The sequence below is a fragment of the Magallana gigas genome, chromosome 8 (genome assembly GCF_963853765.1).
Source record: "Magallana gigas chromosome 8, xbMagGiga1.1, whole genome shotgun sequence".
NCBI lineage: Eukaryota > Metazoa > Mollusca > Bivalvia > Ostreida > Ostreidae > Magallana > Magallana gigas.
Window position 1 is genome coordinate 36,631,046 of NC_088860.1, and position 23,077 is coordinate 36,654,122.

The 23,077-nt window shown below is 33.5% G+C and overlaps 3 protein-coding genes across 4 annotated transcripts; 2 read left to right on the forward strand and 1 right to left on the reverse strand.

Annotated features, from left to right (window-relative positions):
* Nucleotides 1-8,387: 8,387 nt before the first annotated feature.
* LOC105330333 (glutathione S-transferase theta-1) lies at nt 8,388-10,412 on the forward strand. The gene is made up of 4 exons (XM_011431961.4): nt 8,388-8,573; nt 9,046-9,133; nt 9,432-9,585; nt 9,877-10,412. The coding sequence occupies exons 1-4, from the start codon at nt 8,462-8,464 to the stop codon at nt 10,213-10,215; spliced, it is 693 nt and encodes a 230-aa protein (XP_011430263.2). The 5' UTR covers nt 8,388-8,461; the 3' UTR covers nt 10,216-10,412.
* A 603-nt stretch (nt 10,413-11,015) lies between these two features.
* Nucleotides 11,016-15,604, reverse strand: LOC105330331 (uncharacterized). The gene is made up of 7 exons (XM_011431959.4): nt 15,429-15,604; nt 14,514-15,145; nt 14,221-14,275; nt 13,717-13,864; nt 13,061-13,249; nt 12,607-12,754; nt 11,016-12,023 (listed from the first exon to the last, which is right to left on the reverse strand). The coding sequence occupies exons 1-7, from the start codon at nt 15,602-15,604 to the stop codon at nt 11,800-11,802; spliced, it is 1,572 nt and encodes a 523-aa protein (XP_011430261.3). The 3' UTR covers nt 11,016-11,799.
* LOC105330332 (coiled-coil domain-containing protein 172) lies at nt 15,534-23,027 on the forward strand. Of its 2 annotated transcripts, XM_011431960.4 has the most exons (9): nt 15,534-15,646; nt 15,760-15,913; nt 16,945-17,030; nt 18,897-19,013; nt 19,172-19,337; nt 19,689-19,790; nt 20,114-20,216; nt 20,553-20,718; nt 22,892-23,027. In XM_011431960.4, exons 2-9 carry the CDS (start codon nt 15,829-15,831, stop codon nt 22,955-22,957), a joined length of 891 nt encoding a protein of 296 aa, XP_011430262.3. In that variant the 5' UTR covers nt 15,534-15,646; nt 15,760-15,828; the 3' UTR covers nt 22,958-23,027. The 2 variants fall into 2 exon arrangements, with proteins under 2 accessions (XP_011430262.3, XP_065924374.1); XM_066068302.1 differs by lacking the exon at nt 18,897-19,013.
* The last annotated feature ends 50 nt before the right edge of the window (nt 23,028-23,077 follow it).

The following is a 23,077-nucleotide window of genomic DNA, read 5'->3' on the forward strand; positions in this document are numbered from 1 at the left end:
CATAAATTTAGCAATATAATGCTGTATTTTATGGACAATTTGCAGGCATTGACACATTCAACTAAAACAAATTTGAAGAAAAAAATGTGATATGGTATAATGGTAGTATATAAGAAATAAATAAATACATTGATATGATGGAAATTCACAGCGAGTCCAAATCTACACTATTCAAATTTTTATATACATGTGTACCTGTAACATTTAGTAAAATGTAATCTTAACATGTACATCCTACATCTTGAAATGTTTATGATAATTATATTCTATCAAATCCATTCAAAGTTAGCAATAACCCTCGAAATACATTCTTGTTTATATGCCAATCAACTTTTTTCATATAAAATACAGGTGTTTTATATGGTATCATTAAATTATTTTCTAACATTTTCAGATTAAAAGTTATAGCAAAAAATCTCTCACTTTCTTTTTTTCTCTCTCTTTCTTTCTCGCTCTTAATTTCTAATTAGTGAATAGCTTCTACAGGAGAAATATATCAAATAAAAAAGACAGTTACTTAATATGTTACATACAATAAAGATAAAAATGACAGCAACAATAAAAACTGTAATATGCATTCATTACAAAATTGGAAGCTGATCATGTACATAATATGCTTGAAAACAAGCACCCTGACAAAGATGTATCATACACTTGTCACAACAATAAACAACATCCTTCCTCTTGCCCTTTTTTGCACACCATTTACACCGTCCACGAGGTCGATCTAACTTCATGCTGTGATGCTCACTCAAACCTACTGCTGTGATCATATGTTTTCCTAAATGACTAGGCTGCTTCCTGTTAGAAAAATCTGCAATAAGACTCATGGAAACATCAACATGAAGATCACCTAAAGAATAATGTTATCTTGGTTTCACCACATCAGGGGTCATCTTCCAAAGGAAAAATATATTGACCAGGGCCACTTCCAGGATGAAATTCATAAAGTACTTCCAGAACTTTCTTGACTGTCGACCAACGGGACACTTGGAGCGATACTGCATGGCACGATCAACACCATAGTAGTTCTCCTAGTAGGCAGCAACAGCTGGTGGTCGCTGTATTAGTATGACCTCACCCCCAGATACACGACGATGTGTCAGACCATCTCCAAGTGGATCTGATGTGGTTAAAACAATATGAACCTGTAAAGTAAATGATGATTTACCAAATGGATAACATACTTTTTTCCACAATATACACTCCATCAACAATCTGAAATTGGTCAATTACTGGTTTAGCATCTTTCCATGCTGTTGCAACCAAATTGTCTTGTTGCAGTTGTTCAGTATCACCACGACCACTAAAAGTTAGGTTCTTCAGCTGATGTGGGAATCCTTTGCGACTGGTATTGATGGTACCACAAGCATAAATACCATTAACTTTCAAGATTTTGAAGCAATAGGATTGATGTAAAGTACCTATAAATAGAAAATGTCACATAACAATATTGTCAGAAGTTATATCAGTATGCATTTCATTATTCTGAGGTTTACTAATGAAATGATTACAGAAATCATGTAATAATTTTTATTTGATAAGTTTCATTTATTCAGGATTAATTCTTCTTTACTAAATTCTTTTTGAAAACGATGCAGCTACTTTTCATATATAATTGATGGACATAAGCAACTGGCAAATATACACACAAATTTGGGCTTTCATGGCCTATTAGTTTTGAGAAAAAGATTTTTATAGATTTTCTCTCTATATAAAAATTTATCCCCCATTGTAGCCCCGCCCTACCCCCCAGGGACCATGATTTGAACAAACTTAAATCTACACTACCTGAGGATGCTTCCATTTTAATTTGGGCTTTCCTGGCCTACCTGTAATAGTTTTTGAGAAGATTTTAAAAGATTTTCTATATATATTCCTATGAAAAACTTGTGGCCCCACTCACCCAGAGTATCCATGATTTGAACAAAATTAAATCTACACTACCTGAGGATGCTTCCGTTTTAATTTGAGCTTTCCTGGCCTAATAGTTTTTGAGAAGAAGATTTTTAAAGATTTTCTCCATATATTCCTATGTAAAACTTGATCCCCAAATTGTGGCCCCACCCTACCCCCGGGGACCATGATTTGAACAAACTTGAATCTTCACTACCTGAGGATGCTTCCACTCAAATTTGAGCTTTCCTGGCCCAATAGTTTTTGAGAAGAAGGTTTTTAAAGTTTTTCTCCATATATTCCTATGTAAAAATGTATAACCCAATTGTGGCTCCACCCTATCCCCGGGGACCATGATTTGAACAAACTTGAATCTACACTATCTGAGGATTCTTCCACTCAAATTTGAGCATTCCTGGCCTAATAGTTTTTGAGAAGAAGATTTTTAAAGATTTTCTCTATATATTCCTATGTAAAACTTGATCCCCTATTATGGCCCCACCCTACCCCAGGGACTATTATTTGAACAAACTTGAATCTACACTACCTGAGGATGCTTCCATTTTAATTTGAGCTATTCTGGCCTAATAGTTTTTGAGAAGAAGATATTTTAAAAGATTTTCTCTATATATTCATATATAGATGTAAAACTTGATCCCCCTATTGTAGCCCCATTCTCCAACTTCTGAATGCCGCTTTGGAAACAAACACACACCAAAGTAATGATAGGGAGACAGGCATATATAAGCATGCCCATATTATCATGTTACCATGCCCAGCCGGGATTGGATAAAAAAATTAGTTGATGGTTGTTTGTTGCTGGAACTATAATGACCTTAAGATCTTATAACTAAAGCTTTCTTAGATTTGATAGCTTGCAACTGCCCCACAGGTTGCAGAACCTTTATCTGTGAATGTAAACGGGCCTACGTCCGGGGTAAAGACATTTGCAAATTTCAAATCACAATATATCTTATCATTAAAAAAAAGAGTGTATAAATAACATAATTATATACTGTAGCTTAATAATGGAAAACTTTTTTTTTCTAAATGAAAAGCTGGTGGAATTTTTTCTATTAATACAAGTGTTCAAATTTGATTGTCAGTGACATCATTAGTATTGAAATTATGATATTCAAACATTTTCCCCATTTAAGAGGCCTTTAGTAGTCTATATAGAGATAAATGAAATTTAATTGGCTACTACTATATATCAATTTGAATTGCCATTTTGACAAAATTAACGTCATTTTCATGAAGACCAACACATTTCATGAAACTTGAAACAACCTTATTATGATAAATATGTTTGCTAGACCAATTTGTGATTTTGTATTGTTATTTTTTTCTATTAAAGAGACTGCGAGACGAAAATTAATGACATCTGGTTGTCCACCATTTTTAACTATAATTTATCGTGATCAACATATTTTGTTGGAATCAGCACACTTTAGTTATGATAAAATGCTATGCTGAACCAATTTATAATCGTTTGTTACCCCAATGTTTAAGACTTACATGTAAGAGAATTATAGAATTTGTCTGGCGACCATTTTGACCGCCATTTTGACCTAATTAGCGCCATTTTTGTCATAGCAAGCATATTTTTCAGACTAAGCACGCCTTAATTAATATGCAAAAATAACTTTGCTGGTCTGAATTATTATTGTTTTTATGCGTTTTCCCTAGTTTAAATGTTTTAGGAAAAAAATTTAAAATCTGGGTATCTGCCATTTTGAATCGCCGTGTTGACCTAATTAACGCTTTTTGGGGAAGGTCAGCAAATTTTTTCTTAAACTTAGCACACTTTAGATATGATAACATACTTAGCTGGATCATTTCATTATTGTTTGTTAATAATGAAAAGACTTTAAGAAAAAAATATAAAATTTGGTTGTTCGCAATTTTGAATCGCCATTTTGAGCTACTTAACGCCATTTTCATTATGGCCAGCATATTTTTTTGGAATCAGCACACTTTAATTATGTTGAAAAAATATGCTGGACCAAATAATAATTATTTGCCGTTGAAAGGTTTTTTGTCGACCAAATCGGACTGGACTATTATCGGTTGGTCGTAATCTACAGCGGCTGAAACTGACAGGACTGAAATCGAAACGCCCTGTTCATCGATTGGTCGAAACCTACAGCGACCTACGAAAAATCACGGACTGCACGAAATAATCATAATGGCGTCAGGCTCAAAGTCTCACAGGAGACGATTTGGCTGACGTGTGTTTCGTTTAGCTAACACACTGTTATACATAAACAGTAATTAAGGGAATTTTTAGACGGTGGCTATTTATAGCCACTGTCTATTGCTACGGTCCTGACCGGAAGGGTATTTCTCACGGGGACCCTAGCGGATAACGAACGATAACTCTGTTAGGTACATGTATGCAGTGTTTTATCTACGTGTCGATTTCAGTATGAGAACTCATTTTAATCTTATCAGATATTTTAAGCATTATAGCTGCTAATTATTTTGTACATACATTTAAATAATGTATGAAATTGTGTTTTATTTTAAATGAGCCGTTACCCTATCTGCTTACGCGGTATTAATAATATAAGGCTCAAACTGCCAGTTTTGACGTTTAACTCTGTATCAGGACTGCATATAAACTATATCACTGCGATAATTGGTCAAGAGATCTCACAATAATTGCTTCTTGTTTTTTATGATATAAATAATTGTCAGAAACACACTATTTAAACTGGTTTGCCATTTCATATTTCAGCAATTACGCTTCATCGATAAATTCAGCCATTTTCAACGCATTAGTTTTAGTTGAGCAGTATATTTTTTGTTGTTGTAGCTTATTCCAAAGAATTCACAACAGATACTGACAATGAATATTACATAAATTACATTTTATTGAACTTCAACCGATCAATGGCACAGTTTCTTCTACAAGTGTGCATGTGTTTTCAAACACACAAAAACTTTAAATTTACGATACAAATGTGTTAAATTTTCGACTGACCTGTGATTTACAATGTACCTTATTTTGTACCTCACTCAGTCTGTAGAAACATAAATTTTATTACAGGCACCTCAATATTCATCAGACAATATTTACTGCAGATGTTGACGCTTTACTTGCTGCTGACTTTCTCTCAAACACGCTAATCGACGTCGGATTGTAAAATTCACGTGCAAATCGAGTCGCCATTTTAAATGTTTATAAACTACATTTTACGATGTTTCAAAGATTTTTAGTTCAGATTTTTTTTTACATATGCTGTAAAACGTCTTATGGATTTCACGGCGTGTCAGCTCGTGTATCTCTAATTTGCAGCAAACGCTAGCTTTTTTGTGAGAAAAAACATGCGATATTCCATATACATTTATGGTACATAATGAACGGTAATGTAAGAGAGCATCTTTTCTTTGGTTTTGGGGCATTTTTTCACTAACAGATAACATTATTTACATATGTACGTAAACATCGCCCCGTTTGTTCTCAAATGATTCTTAATTCGCGAGTACAACTCTATTATGAACTTTCTTCGACATTTGTTTCCAAGTGTTAGCATCATTTTGTCAACATGCATTTACAAATAGGCGGGCCTATATAAATGCGCCAGTTTGTTGCGACTCGCAATTGAAATACACACCGGTTAGAAAGTGTCATCACTTAACACAATGCTAAATCGGCCGTAGCGTATACATTCATGCTATATTTGCGATAAATAATGAAACATGAAGGCAAAAAAATGTGCTTCATAGATGACTGTAGAATTCTGCTGAGCTACAGAAATAAAGCTTTCCGAAAATATTGCCGGGATTTGCGAACCCTAGATCTATTGTTTAGTACATGCAAAGAATAAAATCAAAGAAGATGGGCGAATAAGGCGTGTAAAATGACCATATGAGGACTGATTAGATAGATCAGATTAACTTCAATTCATTTTCTTTCATAGAGTGGGTCTGAGCTCAATATTTTTTTTTTACAGTCTAAATGTGGTTTAATGGAATTTAATAAACCGATTGGACTCAACAAAAATGTGGAGAGATGACCCACTACAGTTCAAAAATGTCATTTTGTAGCTCAACAATTGAAAGTTTTAGAAATATAATACAAGTCCGAAAATTCATGGTCATTGTCTCATATAGCATTTAAACAACGCACTTTGTTGTGAATGAAATGGCTCAGTGGTTAGAGCACCAGCCATTAGGAAACTTTATAGAACTTGGGTTCGATACCACCAAAACTTAAAAATTTATTATTTTTTTCTTATCTTTTTGAAATATTTCAAACTGAATATAGTTAGAAATTACCATTTTGTAAACTTGTATAATAACATATCAAATATATTTAATTGAAAAAATGCTAAATTTGAAATTGTATTTTACAACTAAACCAAAAGGGCAGTTGTGCCATCTTACCCCCCCCCCCCCCCCCATCTTCTTTATACACACAGCTGTACGGTCAGAAAAACGTGCGTTCAGCTTGAATTTTGTTTGTTTGGTGTTTTTAAAAACTTATTTTGTATAATTAATCAATATTTGTTGTAAGTTTACTAGAAAAGTTTAATGTAGCAAGTAATTTATGCGTGTTAAAGTGTACTGAGAAGCGATAAAATATACATGTGACTTTCCCGAATTCATTCAAATGGTTTGAATAAATCTATAGCTAAATACAATAGAACAAATGTTTAAAACGTTGATTAATGAAACTGCCGCGACCGAATGCTGTATGATATTTTTTAAAATTTTCATTCACTTTCGTTGTGAGCAAATGGAAATAATCCCCTAAAGTCGAAGATAAAATATTGATTTACTCTTCTGTTTCATGATGACGTGCACTCCAAAAGCAATACCAGTTTTATCAGACAGGTTCTTGTAAACCCATTCCATTTTCTTTACACCTTAATGTATTAACTGACTATGAGGGGAAAAAAAGCAAATGTGATGATCCACAAGACTGCAACTTTTTCCCCGTGAAGAAAATGAGGGAAAATGCTGTCGAGAGGGACAATTAACATACTATATGTATGCCCAAATAGTTAGTAAAAATAAGTATTTTATCATACCAAAGCTTTATTTGTTCTCGTTACTTTGAGAAATCCACAATATATTTAAAGCACAATAGTCCAATCCACACTTTTCAAAAGTTGTTCCCATTTGCGGGGTCAACCCAAAGGTCAAAAAGGAAAAAACCAAAGTTCCCCTTCTTCAAACAATCAAATATTTGGGCGTACTGTGATGAAATCGCTTTGGATTTGATTTATTCATTCAATATGTGGTGGCAACCATTCAAACGGGGTTTTAATGTCAACTGATATATAGTATACAAACATATTAATACAAAATATAGATACAAACTTCTATACGACAAAGACTACTGTGATAAATCTTTGGGTCTTTCCCAAAAGATGACGACCAAGAGACACAGCATTTGTAAAGTGTAGAGTGAGATCACAGCTACGATTTCCACAGAGTTATCCATGTAGGAAACTCACGACTAGTTGTGCGAGTAAGCATTAAGTATTAGTACATGAATGCGATACTGGCCGCGGTTTTCTACAAAAATAATTATCATACATCACTCATTATTACATGTAATATGCCACTTTCAAACGACGCCACCGTCTAACAGTACTTTCAGTACTTTGATACTTTCTTTTAACAATCAATTTATTATTTAGTTAAAAGAAAGATGTAAATATAAACTGTTACAATAAAATGCTTTCTTTAATGATTTGTGTGGGTTATGAAGAAAAAAATTAACATAACCCGCTAACGCGGGTTATGTATTTGTTCTACAATATCGCCACCTTCATATCTCGCATGAATCACCAAAGATCAAGCGTTTTTTTGTTTTAATAATAAACGACGAGATGATTGTGAGGAAAACATTGAAGCTACTAATAAAGTATACTGGTTAATCCGCGGAGGCATTGTGCATTTCAATGGTCTGTAAAATTCTGCCTCATTTTATTGTTTGACGACTTCATTGTTATCGATGAAAACTTTTGCCATATATATGTTTTGTTTTTTGTGTTTTCTCTTGGGTTTTTTTTTTTTTTTTGGTGAAATAATTTCGAGTTTTAAAAATTTCCATATATTTAATGTACACATGAGGGAAGATTATGATAGATTAATTGTTTTTAGCGCACTTCGATCATTATGTCCGAATCGGACATTCACTTAGTTAATGTGCCTTTGAATAATATATATATATATATATATATATATATATATATATATATATATATATATATATATATATATATATATATATATATATATATATATATATATGAACTTTTAAAAATCTACACAATCTAATTACCACTGGTTCTATTTCCATGTTATTAACAGAATAATACATGTTTCAGATAAAATAGATCGTACTTTCATGAACATGGCCACTGTTTCCTTGACTGTTTTTAAATGTAAGACAATTCACTAAAAGTTGCACTAGTTAACGATAAAAGTGTTACTATAACATTGGACACCCCTGAACTTGTTTAGATAATTTATTTACACAGTCGATGTATGCGATAGGAAAGGTGTATGTATACAGATCTCTTTCGGTTTACACCTGTCACTGAATATGGCGCTAAAACTGTACTACGATCTAGGTTCGCAACCCTCACGAGCTGTGTTCATGTTTTTAAAGCTAAACAACATTCCGTTTGATGAAGTTTTTGTTTCCATTGGGGCAGGTAAGAATTTGAGCACATTTACTTAACCCTCGGCAGTATGTTCCAATCGTTCTATATTCTGACACATACTATCAATCCATGGAAGGTCGGTATAGTTAAGTTCTACTCATTGTGTAACTTGCTTCTTCCCAAGTAAGGGGTTCCTGGGATCAGAAACCCTTGACTTGGGAAGATGTGTAACTTGCAGCGCGGTCTCAACAGTCTTAATAAAAAAAACATTCAATTGAAAATCAAGCATGCGTGTTACATTTCAAATTTTAATGCTTTTTAGGCTAAACATATCTTGAAAAATATTGAAAAGTTGTAGTACAATCATGCAAAGTTTAATGATGTTTCCGTTTATTGAATTTTATATTAACAAACGAAATGAAGTAAAGTATACAACGTCAGACAATATCACAATTACTTGGATAAATTCATTTTACATGTGAGAACTAGAAGTTTATGTTATATATGTTGGAATAATACACAGGAGAGCACAGGCAAGAGGAGTTCCGAAAGATCAACCCCTTCCGGCGTGTACCCGTCATAGACGACAATGGATTTGTCCTCACCGAGAGGTACATCAATCGATCTCTAGTTATTTATCAAAATAAAACTCAAACCATATTTTAAATAGGAACAGCTCGTAAAACATACATCATTGATATTGATATTGTCAGCATAACCCCTAAAATGTCAGTTTTAGGATCCATATATCAAAAATTAAATAAACGCACAATAAAACATAAATTACATGTATGATATTTAATAATTTGATCGATTAACTTGGGGGGGGGGGGCATAAAAATACGCGATTGTGATTTCTACTGTAGTTTTAGTGTGGCTAATATCATTTCTTTGCAATTAATTTTGCAGTGTTGCGATATTGAAATATTTGGCTAAGAAATACAAAGCACCAAGCCACTGGTATCCAGAGAATGACACTGCAACTACTGCCAGAATTGATGAATACATGAATTGGCAGCATCAAAATCTGCGACAAAACTGTGCAATGCTTTTCCAAAATCTGGTAATTTGTGTATACAAATGTAAGACAATTGCAATTATTACTTAATAATCACAAGAGTTATCAACAGCCACATGTAACCTCTTCTGATAGTTAATTAATTATGTAACGTTATCGGCAATTGTGTTACTCAAATATACACTCTATTTTACGTACATTCAATTATTCTGTTTTAACCTTTACCCCTAATACATGTATGTACATGTACATTTGTATATCGTTAACTTGTAAATTCTGAATGTGATTGATTTCTTGATTTCATGATCACTCACCGTACGTTCATCCTATTTGTAGATTCTGATACCAAGAATGAAAGGAATGCCGATAGACTGGGAAAAGGTCAAATTTTACCGGGAAAAGGTCGCCGAAATGGTCAAACTACTTGACCAATACTTCCTTAAAAACAATTTATACCTGTGTGGAGATGAAATAACTTTGGCGGATCTTTTAGGGGTGTGTGAACTGGTCCAGCTTGTCCCAGTTCGTGAACAGATGATGTATAAAAGCAACGCCAAGGTCAAAGCCTGGGTCGATCGCGTCAAATCGAGACTAGGGTCACTGTTTGATCAGACCCATGAGGTCATTTTCGGAATGGAAGCCATGTTTGACCCAAAAGTCAATTCCAAAATGTGAATTTCTTCTTACACCAATTTTGGAACATTTACATCTTCTTTCTGAATCCCGGTATCGGTAGATATTTGAATTTAAAAATTGATTCCATAAGTTATAGTTGGTTCTATACCCTGCAAATACTCATAACTTTCTACTACACGTATCATGTTTAATATGTTTTAAAAAGTAATTGCTATAAAAGTCGTGGTACAAGCCAGTGTATATTTTCTTTGTTGTCATTGTCAATAGTGAGAAAGAGTCGCATTGCTGTCTCGAGGTACATATACATGTATGCATGCTAACAAGGGCATTAATGCTGAACCACAATTTTCAATGAGCGAATGACCAAGGCAAATTTATCATACTGAATAATATATACATTTATTATACTTTCATGTTAAATACTGAAATCTGATTGGTTAAGACGCAGTTGATAATCCATTCTATTATCCTCAGAGTTAGCAACACACTTGGCAACGGGTAACATAACGAATTGTTACATGCGCGTAAATGATGCGCGTACGGTTCGCCGTAGAATTCAAGTCATTCCAATAGAAAAACAGTTAAGTTTTCTTTAAAATTGACATTCAGTATAATAAAATAAATAGTGCCTGTTTGGGAGGATAACAGTTGAAATCGACACCCCTCGAAAACCATTGTCAACCTCCGCTTCGCGTCGGTTGACAACGGTTTTCTCGGGGTGTCAATTTCAACTGTTACCCTCCCAATTCAAACAGGCACTATTTATATAGTGTTGCTAACACTTTTTTAAATTCTCTATAAGCAAGTGGAGATTATTGTTACACAACATATAACATAAATTTCTTTAAATGTTAATATAATAATGATATTTTATTTCAAACTGATCAACGAAAACTGTATCTTAATTAAATACGTCTAACAATTAGTCAATTGATCAATGACTATAATCAATATTGCACATCTTCAAAACACTCATAAAACCATGCAGTGACAAAAGCTATAGGATAAAATAAACCAATGGAAAATATATTTACATATTCTGATCATACTTTTAACGGAAAAATCAAATGACATCTTTTAAGACTTTAAAGTCTTGTGTCTGTTTTCAGAAGATGGTGAAGCCATTACACATACATGTAACTACATATTTAAATATACAAAGTATATATAACACATACTTAACTATGTAAAAATGTATAAAAATAGAATATTGTACAAAATGATATCATTGTAATAATTATGTATATCACAAAACACAATGCCCTGAAAGTCAGTGCATGACTGAAAACCACAGAGCTCATTAAAAAATTTGCCTAATCACTTGTAGTTGACTTAGTATAAGCTGACTAATCTACACAATAAAAACTTGTTTCAAAAGACAATAAATCTGAGAACAAATTAGGACCAGATATAACTTGTATGAGTGAAGTTAAGCTTTCAAGAATGACTTTTGTAATCTATGTGAAGATGATGCTTCAGTTAGATATAAATGAGAAAATGTTATGCAACATTTTTTGTACAAATATGTGACTGAGTCTCTAAAAGCAGTTTTATCTATAAACAGAATGTGATTTCACACTGTTCTTAGTACGGTAACGGTAAAACATTTTACACCCCTCCTATTCAGTCAAAATTACACCTATAAGTGCGAATAATGTCCTTGATTGGAGCTCGGCACACAGGGCAGTTGGAGTTACGGGACATGAGTTGCCGACCACAGCCGTAACAAACGCACATGTGACCACACTGGTAGAGCACGGAGTCGGAGAACTTGTCCAGACAAATCAGGCAGTGTGAGTCGTTGACTGGTCGAGACTGCCTGGAGGTCGCTGTCTCACGTGTCCCATCTACAAAGCGCAGGAAAAAGATCATAATTATTGTTGTTAATTTGCAGTCATTGAATTTGAATTTTTTTTTTTTTTAATTTACTAATTAATTGAGCTGATTTGAGTTTTACATGTCAGAAAAATCACAGACAGTCTTATCAGGCATTTTTTTCACTCCCTTTTGAAATTTTAGGCGAACATAATTTTAGCAGTTTAGAATAACAAAAGTTCTGTTAGCTATTGGTCTAAATGAATACGTAATGGATTCACATCAAATACTATTTACTACATGTAGATAGGTCAATACAACTTACTACAGTTCTATTTGCATTGATGAAAAATTGCACAGAAAATGACTCATTTTAGTATGACATCTCAAGTATATAAAATATAACAATTTTATGCTCAAGAAGTAAATATTTAGTATGTCAACATGAATAGCCCATCTTTGAGTTTAGGGACAAATAACTTATCCGTAGTACATCAAATTAAAAAGAACATGTATATTATTAGGACTTTCTCAACTCTTTCTCAGCCAGCTTATCAGAACCAAGAAAAAGAGCCAGAGAAATATCACAGTTTTATTAATTTGCCTCAGACTCACCTGACTTTTCTGACATGGCCGCCGCCACTTCCTGTCTAATGGCCCGCTGGATGTCAAGTTGAAGGTCGAAGCTGACCTTGAGCATGGACTTCATCTCCTCCACCTGGGCCTTCAGACTGGCCATCTCCCGGCTGAGGTACAGATTGGACTGAAAAATTACATTTCATACTACAGTACTTGTACCTGATTTATCTAATTATTGACAGTCATAATGAGTGACAAGATAATTACTGTACACATATTTGAAATAAAGCTCTTATTGTTGACATAGTTATCTTCTCAATCTATATACCGGCACATGTATTAAACAAATGAGTTCAAATTTATGGAAAACTGAAAATATGTACCCGGTACTCTAAAAGAGAACATATGTTTTTGATTCTTTGTCAAAAAATTTAATCAACATTTAAATCTTAATGCTATGAACTTTGAATAATTTATCAGTGTTGTTTACCTGTGTGTAGGGCACTGCATGAGCACTAACACTGGTCACAGAAATGTTGTCCCAGTTATCTGCCCCTGGCTGCTGTGGAGGAAGCCCAATGTGGGAGAAGTCGTTGCGGATGATTGGTTGCGTTGGTTGTATCGATCGCACGAACTCCTGCACTCGCTGTCCGTCAGTGTCTGAACCGTTCAGGCGATCCTATCAAATGGTCATCATAAACAATTCAATAGTTTTTTTTCAAACAATCAAATAAAATTAACATCAGATATGTAAATGCTGTTGATCTTAAGAGTGCAAAAGTATTTTCACTCTTGTACAGCATTCTGTGGTATTGTTTCCCTTAACATGAGTTTAATTCTGAACAAATAATGATATTTCTTTATTCATAACACATAACATAAAAGCCACAAATTGATACAATGAATCTTTTGAAAAATGCCCAGTAAATAAAAATTGGTCTCCAGGAATGACAATGATTCCACGGTATTTATATTCAAACTCCAACATCATTTAACCCCAAATTTCTCTTAAAATATCTTAAGGTAAAAGAAAATACATGTACATATTGTAAATGTTTCTTTCCAAGATAGACAACTCTGAATGGCCTCTCTTTCTGCATTTTAAATTTTTAAAATGCAAACTGAAGTACAGAATCATAATCTTACCCTCATGGTCAGTTCCAGCGTAGTTCGGAAGTTTCCTTGCAAGGTAGAGGTAACCAGTTGACGGTGAACCAGTTCACTGATCTCTTGTACAAATTCCTCGCGCTGCATTTCCTCCACAACATGGAGAGGTATGGAACTTATGTCGGCACTGAAAAGGTATTTTTTAAATACAAAACACATATTAGAAAAACACATGAACATGCAGTTCAAGGGAAAAATCACATCAATATCCTGGGGGTTTCCAGACCCTGTAGGGAGGGAGGGAATTTTTTTTATTTTTCAAACTGGAAGTTCAACAAATCAAAAATTAGTAAAAAATGAAAATCTGAATAAACTTGTAAGTAGGTAAATGTTGTGCAACAAAAAAAAAACAATTAAAAAAATTTCTTGATTTTTTACTGATAAAATTTGATCAGCGGTCCCGGAGTATTTCAATGAGGCGGGAGGCAATTTCAAACAAACAATAATTTAATTTTGGCCTAAATCTATGTAAATTACACTTACATATTCATCTGTGGAGGATGAACAGCAGGTGGAGGTGGAACCACATTCTCTGTTGCTGTAAAAAAAACCCCTCAATTTCAGATTTTAAATAATATGCCAAAATTAAAATATTATTTCAAGCTTTTTTCAATCTTATCAAATATTATTATCTTATAGGTAAAACATGCCATTATGACATATTCAGTTTAGTGGACAACAGTAAAATTATATAAAGTTTTTATATTGATATTTTGAAATTAATATCAAATTATGTAGTAAATATGTAATTGATAGGTTTGCAATCAATATCTTACAATTAATGGAAGATCTGCTTCGTGAGCTGGCGATGCTGTTGCTTCTACTGCGTTCAGTCTCTCTCTGAAGTACTTCCAATGACCTTGGTCTGTATGGTACATCAGGTTCTGCCGGAGTACTGTCTCTCGACACTCGGGGGGGTGTAGGTACCCAAGATGGTGTTCCATCTCGAGATAAACTGCTAGGTGTAGATGCATTTGAACTTTGTCGAGATACTTGAGATGTTCCATCTCGAGATATTACGTCAGCTGTTGCTGTCTGTGGGCTCGGTTGAGATGATTGTGGAGAGTTGCTGTGAGATGAATTTGTTTGCGATGAAGCTCGCGGTGCTCTTGACACACTTGACAGGGTGCCACGAATGACATTCTCAAGGCGTCGTCTGAATGCGGTTCCCAGAATACTGGATACCCTCTGCTGTTCAACAAGGCCTTGGATTTCTACCACTACAGTCTCTGGACGAATTTCATCGACATCTTCCACATTTGCTGGAACATTCTCCTTCCCTGATTCCAACTTGGCCTCTTGGACCTGAAGATGCTTGGCAAAAAAGCTGTCAATGGCGTTCTTATGTCCTGTGCTTGTCACTGGTCTCTCCCCATACTGGATCTGGCGCAGCTCATACATACGATCACTAAAATATTGGAGAGCAAATAATTTATAAATAAATGAATGGTTAAGCTATTTAAAAAGTCTTTATCATATGATCTAATGTTTAGCAACTGAGAATTTAACTTAAGAATAGAAAATTCTTATTTATTTTTTTTTGGTTGGAAGAAGCTATATATATGGTATATATATAGGCCTATATGCCTTCAGCAGCTGTTCAGGCATTATCAACATGATCAAGCAATCTTTATTCAAGTTATCAATTAATTTCACAGTTCAATTAATATCGATATAAAATCATAACGTACGTTTTTGCCTTCTCCAAAAACGCTGACAACTGCAGATCTTTGTCCTCTCTCCCTTCTGCTTGTTCCACAACGGCAGTGGGTTCCAAATCCGGATTCGCGCATTCTCCGGTCTCCATATTCAATAGATCTAATTGTTGTTCACTTTCGCTAAAATCTGTGCAACCACCTTCTGCCATCCTGTTCAACTAGGTCTTCTGACTTTTTATACCTGGGTAAAGGTAAATATAGAGTAATAATCTATTCTTAGACATTACCGCTAGTGACTCACTGTTTTGACAACAATCGCCCGAATTATTTCGGTGTGTATCGTGACTTTTTCTCTTCCGGCTAGGAAAACTCCAAAAAACCTTGACGTCAATCGGTCAGTATTAGCAGACGCGCGAAGTACAAACAAGAGAAAATGTCAACGAATTTGGACGATCTGTTTAATCAGATTATACATTCTGAACTACATGCACAACAGAAGAAGAAGTATCTTCATGACTGTAAGATTCTTATCCATCCATCCCCCTCACTATTTCTTGCAACAGACGTTTTCCTCAATTATATATATATATATATATATCAAAATTTGACCGTTTCATCTCGCTCTCTGTAATGTGTGGTTACCGCTCGTAACATTATATATAGAGAGCGAGATCAAAGGTCTAATTTTAATTAGATACATATGAAAATGAAATAATATGGAGTCCACTTTTTGTGAACATGTAATGGAAGTGAATATACATTGTAGGCCTATTGAAATCAACAGAGATATTGAAGCTTAAGAAATACTGCTCTCTCTCTCTCTCTCTCTCTCTCTCTCTCTCTCTCTCTCTCTCTCCCACGAATTAGGATTTATTTTCATAAACTGGATCGGAGAAGTAGATATAACTGGTTTTTTTCTTTGCTTGTCCAATATTTTTTCGATAAGGCTGCCCCCTTCAAAAACGATACTACGTCATCGTGCCTGACAGTTTTATAGTGAGATAGGGTCCCGAAAACGTCTAGAATTCTATACGGTAATTGTTTTTTAATTCTTTTTCAGCTGCTTTATACTGACAAAAACTGAAGTATATCATCCTACATCATCCGATACATACTCTGAGTTTGTCTTATTTCAATCTCACCCACTCTGACACTGATGTTTTACTTTTCTTTCGTGTTGAATTTGTGCGGATTTTTTCTTGCTACATGTACATATACATAAGAACACAAACTTTACGAACGTGCGCGAACCATACCAAGTTTCCAATACCATGTTGGTATAATTTAAGTACCCTTAACGTATTAGATGAATTAATTGACCTTTGCATGAAAAAAAAAAAAACGAATCGCCATTCGCCAAAAATATCCCCCACCCCAGTACAGTGAAAAAATTAAACAAAAGACCAGTGTGATTGATGTTTCCAGAGCAAATTATCGATCATTTTTGGGGGGTTGGGTGGGTAGGTCTAATTTTTTAAAAAATGTGGCGAAAAGAAAGTTAAGACGAACATACTTCACTTCGTTATGATATTAATTTCCACGTTTTCAGTGAAGTGCAGAATTCAATCAACTTTAGCAAGAGGAGGTGGGCTACAGAAAAAGTACAATGAACTGAAAAAGGAACTGATGTTTAAAGTAAGTTAATACATTTTGATAGATCATTAAATTAATAGAACGTGACCTTGAACTTTTTTTAATATCATATAATCTCTTTTCTATGTCAGCTGTAGATCGAGTAACAAGCAAAAATAAAGACCTAACAATTCTCTGTCAAGTATTGTGCAATTTTTTTAAATTATTATAAAGTGTGTATACATATTGGCCGAAGATCACCATATGAACGAATCTTTTTTGAGGGTTTTTTTTGTGCTTCAAATTTAATGTTAACAAATTATTTCAGTTAAATGAGAGTTGAATTGCTTACCTGTTTGAAGACATAAAAGGAATGCAAAATTTTAACAATCACAGTTATACATAACTACGTATAAGGATCCTTAAAGACTGTATTAAAATAGGAAACACCCGTCAGTGCTATAAATGCCGCTAATACCATTGATTGTACTACTGTTGATATCGTGACTTAAAGTCCTGGTGGTGCACTGCATGTCCGATTGGATATGCATCAGAATATATTATTATGATTATTATCTAATCCGCATCGGTGGGGTCGAAAGCAAATGGAAAGTTAGAGGGGGGGGGGGGGGGGGGGGCTAGACTTATCAGAGCTCTTGACAGCAAATATAAAAAAATAAAAAAAAGAAAAAGATTATGGTATGGTTATAGCTAACATTGCAAAAATAGAGGAGAGGGGGCTAAACACCCCCCCCCCCCCCCCTGGTTCCGACGCTTATGCGCATCATAGAAAAAATGTCACCATGTTGATTAATAGTTTGTAAAAAAAAAAATACAAAATTTAGTTGTTATTATTATTGCACTCTAACTTACAAGAATTGCACAGAGAGAGAGAGAGAGAGAGAGAGAGAGAGAGAGAGAGAGAGAGAGAGAGAGAGAGAGATGTGACAACCTTTGAATTTTTTCATAAGCAAATCTATCTGTTAGGGAAAGTGAACCCTTGAACCCCTATACTGTATAAAGAGTTTTATTTTTTTCTTTGGAATCTGTTGAGTTTGGTTTTGTAGAAATTTTCTGTTAAAATTTGTATCTGCAGTAAGTGCCTCTTAAAAAATAAATAAATAAATTTAAAAAAAAAAAAGAACCAAGAGGACTGCACTCTTTGTGCATTCCTCATCATCAAATTATCTCCGGTACTGCAATGATAATAGTTTTATTATAACACAGGGGATATTCTTAATAGACTGTGGCTCAGAGCAAAGATGAATATCCGGGTACCATACTACATATACGTGTTAATTTTTCGGGTACAAAAATGATCGATGCCAAATAGTATAATGTACATTTCTTAGGTATTTAATCATGAAGTTCGACAGGTTTTCACCTTACATCAAAAAGTAGCTAGAACATCGGTTTATTATATTCACGGTTGGGAAATTGTTTTGAAAAATCCTGGGGAAATTACTTTGACTCGCCCGATATTAGGAATACATAAATAAACGTGCGCTTCAAAACTATAGATATAGGTCAAACTTAATAATAGAAAATGTATTTATATGATAGATGAATTGTATTTAAATATCAACATTACAACTCACAGAATTACTGTTAAAAATCTAGGATGTACCAGATCTTAACGACGGAATTAAACTTGTTTTCAATCTCATATAGAAAAATTACATTGTATATTCCTAATCATTAGTGAAAAATCAATGTTTTAGAATTTAGATTCTTATAGTTAGGTCAAGTTGTAAAATTCAAATTTACCGGGTGGCAGTTGTGTATCTTCTGCCACCTGGTAAATCCAAATATTCATCATGACAGTTAGATACGTCTCGTACCATTCATGCAGCGAAGTACAAGGAATCTTGAGTTGAAACTTTTTGATATGTTCAGTCCATGTTTTTTATGTATGCTTGATCCTTTTAGACAAATTTATTGATTCAAGAAGAGGTCAATTTGAACACTGAGGAAAACAAAGAAAAAATCCTGCAAGAAAAAGTTTCAGCTCTAGAGAAGGAAAAAGACGATATTTCTAAATATGTAGTTAGTGAATTGACTCGCAGTTTCACTTTTTACTTTCTCTACAGCTAATCGTTTGATTTTCATGAATATTGAAGTTTTGATAATATCATTTTGGGGTCCAGTTTTCAATGAGCGATATCTAGTTAAAAATGTTTATGCAATTTTTTCCCTTAACACAGACTGACATGCAAAACCAGGGGGAGAAAGCTAGAGAACTGTTTTGTCAAGTTGTAATGACATTTATACAGAATTATGGGTTACAAAGCAATGGTCATGATCGCAGAAAGGAGGAGCAGAAACAAGCCCTAGTGAAGGCTAGGCTCACTGAAGATGACCTCAAATCAGGTGAATTGTTTTTGTTATCTCTTTATTTTCCTTCTCTCCCATATGGATTGATCGCAACTCTCTTTGCAATTAAACCGAAGTACGAGGTAAATACTTATTCGATGATAAATTTGTTTAGCCCATCGTACAATTTTAAATGTTCTCCAGGAATCTTAAACGACAATGTTGTATTTTTTCTGTTTTTCAATACTATTCTATTATCACTTTTTTATTATAACTTTTTTTCGATGAGCATTTTCGTTGTAAGATTAAAAAAAAATGCGAATCAATTATTCATGAGAAAAATCCATCCAAAGGAGAACTTGCATCTCTGTGGCATATTGCATGTTTGTGGTTTCCTTTTTCTGCAAGAGCTTGAAAGAATCACCGAGAAAAAGAGAGCAGTTCAAGAACTGAGAGCACAACTTGACAGAGAAAAGCAAACTTCCCAGGGTCTTCAAAAAACAATGAAAGGTATTACAGACAGAAATACAGCGAAACATTCTTACAGTAAAGGAACACCAGCTGCAGAAGTTATGACAACATATTTCAAGATTCTCACAATTGCAAAGAAATATCATAATACATTTCATACACTTACCTATCAAATGCTTTTTAAAATTGCTTACAGTGTATAACAAACGAAAAAAAAAACTTTTTGATACCGTTTAAAATATTGTTAAGATATATTAAAAAGGAATAACTAGTTTACATGACATATTGTATAGTTAGGGTGTCCGTAACAAAAGATCAGACACAACCGATGATTGATATACCTTTTTGCAATCTAAATTTAGAACTTGACCAACAGCTTAGACAACTCAGGGAGCAGACTGGTATCCTCAGTGCAAGGAAGTCGGAACTAAACGCTATTCCGCACAGAGATCCAGAGTTCTTAAGGTACATGTCGGGATCCTGTCTGAAAACAGAACCTTAGAACATTGCGTGAATCGAGCAAAACATTTATAGATTGAGTTTCCCAACGTTTGGGATCGTGAAAAGATTTTTTTTCTGATTGAATTAAAAAGTTTAAAAAATTTTATAATTAATTTTTGTGTGTTTCTGTAAGTTTGTATCATGTATAGTTTTCTTTATTTTCTTCCGTTCAACTTTAAACAACCATTTGCAATTGTTTGTAGCTTGTCGACCCGTAAACTTTACATTAAAAGTTACTCTACATGTATTTTAATTCTTATAATAATTATAAACATCGTGGTAATTTAACTATTCATTTAGCTTGAACAAAGAACTGGAGAGTCTAAACGAAGTTAGTATGGAGAGCAAGTGTACTACATTACAGCACGAGCTCCAGCGCCTACAGCAGATCTGGTGGCAGAAGGAGATACGGGAACGTAAGTGGGCCGTGACGTCATCACAACCAAAGGCCTCAGCAAATGAAAAGGTAAAACTACAGTTTATCGCGTCATCTCAACCACAAGCAGTTTGATTGGTCTCCGTTTTTTTCCACATAAACATTTCTTTTAAACTTGGGAAAACATCTAATTTAAAAAAAATTACTTTATAGTTTAATTTGTTGTCATATTGTATTTCACATTATAGACCTTCCAAAACTTACCTTAAAATGCAGTTCGGACTCTGATTCAAATCAAAGGGAGCTAAACACGATTTTAAAATCTCTTTTTATTTTTGTTTAAACATTTTGAATGATAGACGAAAATATTAATTTCAGAAATCAAGGTACAAACGAGATACAGAGGTCAGAATTCATTGTTATGTAAACAAAGCAAGCTTGAGTCTCATATTTGTTTTACAAATCTTGTAAAGAAAAGAATTACTATTTATTTGAATTATGATTCGTGGCAAACTGATTACATTGTAATATGTTTATAAATTCTATTATCCACAAAAGAAAGCAAAAATTGATCGATTCAAACTTATATGAATATAACACACATATGTAAACAATAACAAGACTAGAGCTTTGTTTACAAAATAAATTAGTTCATTCTCTTTATCTTACTTGGAACACGATTTCTTTGCATTTAATTTTTGACCTATTATTTAAAATACCCATATTCAATTATTTAACCATTCTAGTTATTGAGAATGGAAAACTAAAATTTACAAATTCTGAGCTCAAATAGTATCCAAGTCCCTTTAACAAATAATGCTAAAAGAAATGTAACGAATAATAGAAAACATTGAATTAAAAAAGTTTACCTAAATATTGTTGGTTTTAAATCGTCACCTCTCAGAAAAATAAGAAATGCAAAATAAAGGAACTAATTTTATAAATGAAATATTTTTATAAAATAGAGAATACTATCGGTGCTAATTGATTTAAAAGCCTTAAACTAAATTTCATTTCATTAAATATATTTACGTTTCATCTGAATCACTTAACTCGATTCAAATTTTTTTGAAAAAAAAATGATTAAATATACAACTTAAAAAAAGATCTGTACTTCCATGCGATAATTGAGGACTCGGTTTACTTTGCTTCAAAAATAAATGATTAAATATACAACTTAAAAAAAGATCTGTACTTCCATGCGATAATTGAGGACTCGGTTTACTTTGCTTCAAATGGCGAATAGAACGGAGATTTTTATTGTAAAATAACAAACTTTGTATGTCCGTTCTTGTTCCACCATGATCGTAATTTCCTGTTTCCTGTTTCCTATTTGGGCTCATTAGCTAAATATTGACAAAAATATATTAAAAATTATTAAGAAATTTGATTAGGAAACACTGTTTCTAATTTGCCGCTTTACAAGTGTCAGTGGATGATGTAAATCTATTTTAAGGGAGTTCGCGGGTTTTGATACCATTATTAGTGTTTATTGTAATATTACAAACATAGAAGGTCCATCATGTTTTTCCCAATCAGAACTTCCTTTTCTCTATAGGGTGCATAAACATTGACAAAAATATTACATTTAACTCATGGGTTTGATTCGAATAACATTCTGTTATAAAATAAAATTTAATGTAGTTTTTTGCGTTACAGCTGTCAGTGAAGAGAGTGAATTCATGATTAAAGAACACAGATAATTTTATTGAATCGAGCTCTTAAGTTTTGTCGTAATATTTCAGAGGTGTTGTTATGTACTAAATATAGCAATCATTCTTAAGGGAAGAAAAAAATACCACAGAATAAGTTTTCTCCATCTGACGGTTTCCTATCAAATATGAAGTGTGTCTCGTTCCATGGTTGCCGTAATTATTTTACGTATACAAAGTTGTGATTTGACAGAGACTGTCAGTGCTTCATCCTAAACTTCAGTTAATCAAGATTAAGCGCTTCATATACATTATGCACGTGTTGCATGTAATTATTCTTTCCATGTACTATTAAAAATAAACAGTGTGGTTGGCTCAGCTGAACTCCAGCTGTACGGTTGTGAAGGGGCTCTTGAATCTCGTATTTCGTATAATTATACATGAATATATACAACCGTTTTTGGAACCAGAAATATATTTCCTGTCTTTTTTTATGCCATTATATGAACTCTAACTTTTGTATTCTTTATACATTGATGGTATTACCTTATATAACTATAAAATACTATTTTTCATCATGACTTATAAAAAAATGTTATCATTTATTGTAGTTACCAATGAATGAGGAAGAAGCAAGTGTTAACAAAATGACAGTATCAAACTTTGAAAGAGAATAAAACAAACTCCGAGTTGAATAAGAAACACTGAGAATTAATTGATAGATAAGTTAGTTTTTATTTTATTCATAATAATAACTTAAATTTTAAAGTCAAGAGGAACCAAGACAATTTGTCTCA